General features: G+C 40.7%; 1 protein-coding gene across 1 annotated transcript in view; it reads left to right on the top strand.

Moving 5' to 3' along the window:
- The window catches only part of MS4A5 (membrane spanning 4-domains A5), a 22,419-nt gene extending 15,235 nt beyond the window's left edge, over positions 1-7,184 (top strand). Inside the window, exon 5 of the mRNA XM_030887514.2 lies at positions 7,087-7,184. Coding sequence (XP_030743374.1) covers positions 7,087-7,167 — 81 coding nt within the window. The 3' untranslated portion in view covers positions 7,168-7,184. The remainder of the gene's footprint in view (positions 1-7,086) is intronic.
- The last annotated feature ends 368 nt before the right edge of the window (positions 7,185-7,552 follow it).

Below are 7,552 nucleotides of genomic sequence, written 5' to 3'. Positions count from 1 at the left end.
TCTCTCATTTTTCATATTCTGACTACTCTTGGAGAGCTGGTATCACAGTGTGTTATGAATTGGGCTGCAATTCAAATGTACCAGTCAGTCTGAGCGAGAAAGAAGAGGCCGTCTGCTCCAGTAAAACTAGGACAGGCTAAGGAACTCGAGAGAGCAGGTTCACTCTGTCCTAGAGAATGCCTAAGAGTCCGAACTGCAGCAATAGCAATGGGCTTGGGGTTTTGGTTTATTTTATTTTGTCTATTACTTGATTATAATAATCATAGTCATGCCAGAAAGTAGGATTGAATTGGGGGGGGGGGACAAAATCATAATAATAACAATTTTAAACCACCCCAAAGTGATCCAGATGGTGGTCTTATCAGACAGAAAAGTAAAAAATAACTAGGGTTGTTAGATTCAGAAAGAAGAGGACAAGTTAGGAAAATATTACCCAGGGACAGACATTCATTAGAAATAATCACATGGAATTTAAAAACTGAATAACCTGTTAACTGAACTCTGAATTGATCAGTATATTAAAAGATCAAAAGATAAAACAAATAGGCAGGAAAAGATACAGAATAAAATGTCAAGACTAAAAAGCTTGAAGAGAAAATGACGATGGGAAACACTAGAAATAACATTAGGGACAAATAGTACCAAATAAAAAGATGTAATATACATGTAATTTGAGAACCAGAAACCTTTTTTTTTTCTTTTCAAGAGAAAAAGTAATGAAAGTTATGATTTAAACAACAAAAATATGCTGGCTAATAGTTTTCTAAAACTGATAGAAGACAAAACAGATTCAAATAGCTCTATAGCTCTCTGAATCATAAGCAGGGAGATCAAAAGAAAGAAAGCCGTATATAAACATATCACAGTCAAAGTGCTGGGGGAGGGGGACGAAAGGGAGAGGAATCTGAAAAGCAATGGGGGGTGGTGGGGGATGAGGTGAGAGGAACACTTCCAGTTCAAAGAATCAAAGGGAAAACATCCACCTAACTTTGAGATGAGGCTCCATGGAATCCAGAAATTAACAGCTTGGAAGAGCTGGAATGCTGTCCACTTGGAATTCTCTGCCTCCTGAGATGTCCTTCCAACGTGAAGCTGACATTTAATATACCAGACAACAAAAATCAGAAGGAAGTGTGAATGGCATTGGCAGGCTTGCATGAAAGGTACAAAAGGATTTCTCTAGACAGAAGAGAAATTGTTCCAAAGGAAGACATAGACATACGAGAAGGAATAACGAGCACTGAGAATGCTAAGTGTGAGAGTGAACTGCCTTGCTCTGAGCTGCACTCTGGGCCTGAAAGCACTCTCACCTCAGCCACCTGCAGAGGTAACACAAATGACTTCAAAGTTAGGTGCTCTGACCCCAGACAACAATCTAGGTAGGCAGAAACTCTGTTCCTCCCAGGACAATTGACTTTTCTGCTGGGTTCTATAATCCATTTCAATGGCCGCACAAAACTCACAGACAACACTCACAATTCCGGGAGGGTATTAGGGAAGCTAGTAGGTTTCTACTGGTCAAGATCAGAAAACATTAAGGATACAGTTATTAATCAACAGCAACACCTCTCCTCTGTCAGTAGCCAAGTCTCTCTCTGGTCCTCAGTCTCTCAGTCACAGAGATCCTAGGCTTCTTCCTCTGTGGGCGAGGAAGCCTGACTGCCACTCCACCTCATAGTCCCTGGCTTCAGGGGCACAGCCCCTTGGCTCTGTCTCACCACGGACCCTTTGATTTGTCCCATGGCCTCCTTGCCATGGCTTCTGGAACCTCTAGCCTTGGCCTATACCACTTTAGGCAGGGATCTCTATGGTGCTCCACTGGTGATTCTTCTTCTTGAGGGTCCCCAGAATTCTCTCTCTCTGCCTCCAAGAGAGCTCTCGTATACACAGAGGAAAGGAATTGATGTAGATGTAGTTTTTGTCTTTCAGCTGACCAGGGAAACAAAGGGCAGTGACTAGATTCACACTCTCTAGTAAGGTGGAGATTCAGAATACACCCCATCTTAATCCTGTCCATTAGCGTAACAGAGAACTCTCTGTTATAACCACAGATATAGAGGCTAGAATGTATAATATACTATTAAAAGGATTATGGCTAGAAGACCCACATTAAGAAAATTTACTTCACCATAGCCACAACCAAGTCCTGCATCACATAATCATCAACAGACAATAGCCCACCCCAATCAAAACCCCAACGGTGCTACATGAACACCACACAGAGAACTGCACACAAACTCACATTTTCGATCCACACCAACATACAATCACAAATTAAATACAAACACACCACCACAATATCTCGGAACCAACAGGTAATTTCCGTTCACATGAAGAAACAAAATGTTGTTGTTGTTGTTAGTTCCGACCCAAAGCAACCCTATGCACAACGAAGCCCTGCATAGTCCTGCTCCCTCCTCACAATGGTTTCTAGGCCTGAGCTCATCATTGTGGCCACCTTGTCAGTCTATTTCGTTGGGGGTCTTCCTCTTCTTCGCCGCTGTTATACAAAATATGATGTCCTTCTCCAGGGACTAGTCTTTCCTGACAGTATACCCAAAGTCTTTCCATCCTTGCCTCAAAGGAGCACTCTGGCTGTACTTCTTCTATGACAGATTTGTTTGTCCCATGGTACTTTCAATATTCTTCTCCAACACAGTTCAAATGCATCGATTCATCTTTGATCTTCCTTATTCGGTGTCCAACTTTCCCATGCAGATGATGCAACTGAAAATACCATGGGTCAGGTCAGGCGCACTTAAGTCTGAAAGCAACATTTGTGCTTTTCAACTCTCTAAATTTTAGTCTAAAAGGTCTGTGCCTCCGATTTACCTAATGCACCACACCTTCTGATCTCCTGACTGCTGCTTCCATGAACACTGATTGTGGATCCAAGGAAGATCAAATCCTTGCACACATCAACTTTTTCTCCATTTATCATGATAGTACCTATTGGTCCAGTTGTGAGGATTTTGGTCTTCTTTACATTGTGCTCTAATTCATACTGAAGGCTGCAATCTTTGATCTTCATCAGCAAGTGCTTCAAGTCCTCCTCACTTTCAGCAGGCAAGGTTGTGTCATCTGCATATCACAGATTGTTAATAAGCCTTCCTCCAATCCTGATACCACGTTGTTCTTCATAGAAGCCAGTTTCTCTGATTATTTTCTCAGCATAAAAAGTGAACAAGTATGATGAGTGGATCCAACCCTGATGCACACCTTTCCTGATTTTAAACCATGTGCTATCCCCTTGTTCTGTTTGCACAGCTGCTTCCTAATTTATGTACAAGCTCCCAAAAAGCACAATGAAGGGTTCTGGAAATCCCATTCTTCGCATGGCTGTCCATAGTTTTTGATGGTACACACAGTCAAATGCCTTTGCAAAGTCAATAAAATACAAGTAAACATCTCTCTGGAATTCTCTGTCCTGATCCAAGACCTATCTGACATCAGCAATGATATCCCTTGTTCCATGTCCTCTTCTGAATTCAGCCTGAACCTCTGACAGTTTCCTGTCAATGTACTGCTGCAACTGTTGCTGGATGATCTTCAACAATATTTTACTTACACGCAATATCAATGATATTGTTCTATAGCTTGTGCATTCTGTTGGGTCCCCCCCACCTTTCTTTGGAATAGGCACAAATATGGATCTCTTCCAGCCAGTTGACCAAGGAGTTGTCTTCCAAATTTCCTGGCACAGATGAGTAAATGTTTCCAGTACTTCATCAGTTTGTTGAAACATTTCATTGGGTATTCCATCAAGTCCTGAAACCTGATTTTTGACCAATGAATTCACCACAGCTTGAAATTCTTCCTTCCGCATCATTGGCTCTTGCTCATATGCTACCTTCTGAAATGGTGGAATGTTGACTAGTTATTTTTGGTACAGTGACTCTGTGTATTCTTTCCATCTTCTCTTGACACTTCCTACATCATTCAATATTTGACCAATAGAATCTTTCAAGATTGCAACTTGAGGCTTGAAGTTTCTTCAACTTTCAGTTTAAGATATGCTGAACATGTTCTTCCCTTTTGGTTTTCTGTAATACTTGGCTTTGTTTTCTTGAGCTGCCCTTTGAAATTTTCTATCCAGCTCTTTGACATCATCTTTTCCTCCATTTCCTTTAGGTACTCTATGATTAAAAGCAAGTTTCATAGTCCCTTCTATATCCACTTTGATGTTTTCTTTCTTTCCTGTCTGTTCCTAGATTCATACTTTGAACATTTCAAATTCCAATCACTACCATATTTTTGTTTCTCCTTATCTTGAGTTGAGTGGCTCAAACAAGTGGCCAAAATACAGAGCCAGAAGACCTTTCTAAGGGGAAAATAGTGTTGGAGCTACCTGATAATGAATTCAAAAGGATAATATTTGGGTTCTTCAATGAACTGTGATAACTAAAGCTGTGGATGAAAGCAAAGGAAACAAACTTTAGAGGAATTAAAGAAAACACTACAAAATCAAATTGACAAAATAAGTGAAAAACAAAAAATCATACAACAGCAAAAAGAAATCTCCCCTCCCCCCCACCCCACCCCCAACTAATAGTAAGAATTCAGAAAGGTACAATAAGTTGAAAGGACAAAGGAGTGGAATTGAGTCAATGGAAGGCTAAATTCGTGAACTTAAGACAAATCTCTCAATGCTCATCTGGTAAAAAAACAATCAAAAAGAAATGGGAAAAGTCAGAAGAAAATCTAAGAACTATGTGGCAAATCATCAAGAAGATTAGCATGAGATCAGAACTCCAGAACAGGTAGAGACAACTCCCCTACCCCAAGCACACACACACATACACACACAAATACAGAGCAAATTGTTGAAAAGTTTGAATAAAACCACTAACATTATGTAAGACAAGAAAACTGTATATTCACGAAGATGAACAAGCCCCAAACAGAACAGAGCACCAAGACATATAATTAACAAACTTTCCAAATCAACAGATAAGGAAAGAATCCTAAGAGTTGTTTGGGAAAAATGAAAAGTTACATACAAAGGTGACTCATGATTTCTCAGCAGAAGTCATACAGGCAAGAAAGCCATTTTTGAAAGAAAAAAAAAAAGATTGCCAATTAAGATTCATAGAGCCAACAAAATTCTCCTTCAAATATGAAGATGAAATTAGGACATTTGCTAATAAAAAGAAGTTAAAGGACTTTATAAAACCCGGCCAGCTTCACAAAGAACACTAAAGGGAGATCTTCAGGCACAGAGGAGCAATGACATACAAGAACTGAGATTCACATACCTGACACCACCACCCAGAGGGCAACCCAAAGATGCGACTGTTCTTGCTAGCTGCCTCGAGTCACCCGTGACTCAGAGAGCCCATGCACAGAGGAACAAAACATTGCCGAGTCCTGTGCCATCCTCAAATTGTTTTTTGAGCCTATTGTTATAGACACCGTGTCAATCCATCTCACTGAGTCTTCCTCTTTGTCACTGGCCTACTTAACTCAGCATGCTGTCCTTTCAAAGACGCTCATCTCTCCTAGCAACATGCTTAAACCCAGAGATGGAAGTATCCAAAGTTCAACAAATCTACAAGACTGATTTGTAGGGAAGCAGAGATATCAATTGGGAAGCAGAGACATCAATTTGTAACAAAGATGATCACAAACTATAAAGGGTGAAAAGTATAGTTACAAAAGTTACAAACAGAGAGAAAAGCATGTAGACGTCAAGAACGTGGATGAAGAGAAAAGCAGTATACAATTAGAGGGAGGTTGGTACAACATGATGGAGGCAAGAAAGATAGTGAGAGGGATGCAAGAGTTAAAGGCAACCAAGGCAACTGTTGTTATATACACAATCCTGCAATGACAATGACAGACACATGGATAGTAATACAGGCTAAATGGGTGTGGGAGAAGAAGTTAGAGCTATACCCATAATTATACACAGGTTTGACAGAGGATGTTTGTACATGGGTATTTACCTGGCTGCCACTCTATGAATGTAGCAGATCATACAGAGGGAAACTTTATGAAAATTTCTTAGACATGACCAAACACTTTGAGGGAAGGAGGTCCTGAGCCTGGAGACTCAACACCATAGTCTTGGGAGGGCACAAAGGTCAATTGGCATAACACAGGCCACAAAATAAGGTTCTGCAATCTACGTCCCACTGTGGTGAGTAACAAGATCTTAATAGCTTGTGAGTGGCCATCTAAGGTATAACTACTGGTATTACTGCCCTGTCCAGAGAGAGGGAAAAGAGAATGATGACAATAAAGCCCATGGAAACAATGAGTCTGATGAGTGAATGGACCAAGCAAAAAACAGTTACCATGACCCTGAGACCAGAAGGACTAGTGTGTCCAGGTACCACTTTCAACTGTTCTGACAGGGATTGCATTAGAAGATCCTATATAAGGTGGTAGCAAAAGGTGGAACAAAACTCAAAATCATGAAAGGGAGCAGGCTTGCTCAAATTAGAGACTAGTGGAGACCCTGAGACTGTGACCCTTGATCACCCTTCAGGTATGGAACTGAACACCCACCCTCCTGCTCAGTTTTCAGTCAAACAGTGTACAGGTCCATACGGGGAACATTAACACTAGGGAGATGTGCACTTCCATTTGTGATCAAGGAGCAGCATGTATCCACAGAGATCAGGGAAGAAAGAGAAAGGGAAATGGAGACAGTAAAGGCAGGAAGGAAGCGGAATGAATGATGTTACATAAAGGAGGCTGCAATGAATGAGATGAAACATGATGCGTATGAGTTGTTGAAAGTCAAACTGATGATCTGTGCTGCAACCTTCACTCAAATCACAATAAAAATTTAAATTGTGTAAATGAATACATTAAAATAACATTTTGAATGAAAGAGACAAGTTGTCATATCCTCCCAACTCTGCAAAGAAACCCAAATTCACTGTCAATTCCAACTTGTAGCAATGTAGTAGAACAAAGTAGAGCTGTTCCTTTGGGCTTCTGAGACTTTAAACCTTTACAGGAGTAGATAGCTTCGTTTCTCTTCTCTGGAGCAGCTGTGGGTTCGAACCGCGGCCTTCAGAAAACACTGCTACTGTGTTAACACCATACGCCTTCATTTTTCTTTTTCTTCTGTTACAGGGGATTTTTATTATGCTGATGGTCTTCACCGTTATCGAATTATTCATTGCTCTGTTTTTCTCAATCTTTGGGGGCCAATAAGCCTGAAGTAATTATGAGAGATGACGCGGAATAGCATTGTAAAAAGAAAGAGGTGTTCTAACATTCTTTAGAAATGAATGCTGCTTGTGAAGAAAAACATACAATCTTAAGGCGGACAACTCTTTGGAGCAAAAAAGGAGATCCAAGGTGGGGAAGGCGGTTAGAGACATTCTGGCGGATAAAACACACCCTGACTGATTGCAATATTATCTCCTCCTTTCTTTAATCCCTGTGGTCATATTGGTGCCAACCTCCTCTGTTAGCCATGCATTCATTCAACTAATGAACAACAATGTGAGTTATTGTTTCTGTACAAACAGGGAAAGGAACCAAACCCAGGTCTGGGTGGCAAGTCATCTAATTCGTTGGATGGTGACAGCTCCTG

This window comes from Echinops telfairi, unplaced genomic scaffold (genome assembly GCF_000313985.2).
Source record: "Echinops telfairi isolate 266 unplaced genomic scaffold, ASM31398v2 ScPeMD7_7416;HRSCAF=8454, whole genome shotgun sequence".
Taxonomy (NCBI): domain Eukaryota; kingdom Metazoa; phylum Chordata; class Mammalia; order Afrosoricida; family Tenrecidae; genus Echinops; species Echinops telfairi.
The sequence above is the reverse complement of the archived record's forward strand: the minus strand, read 5'-3'. Positions and strand labels throughout refer to the sequence as shown.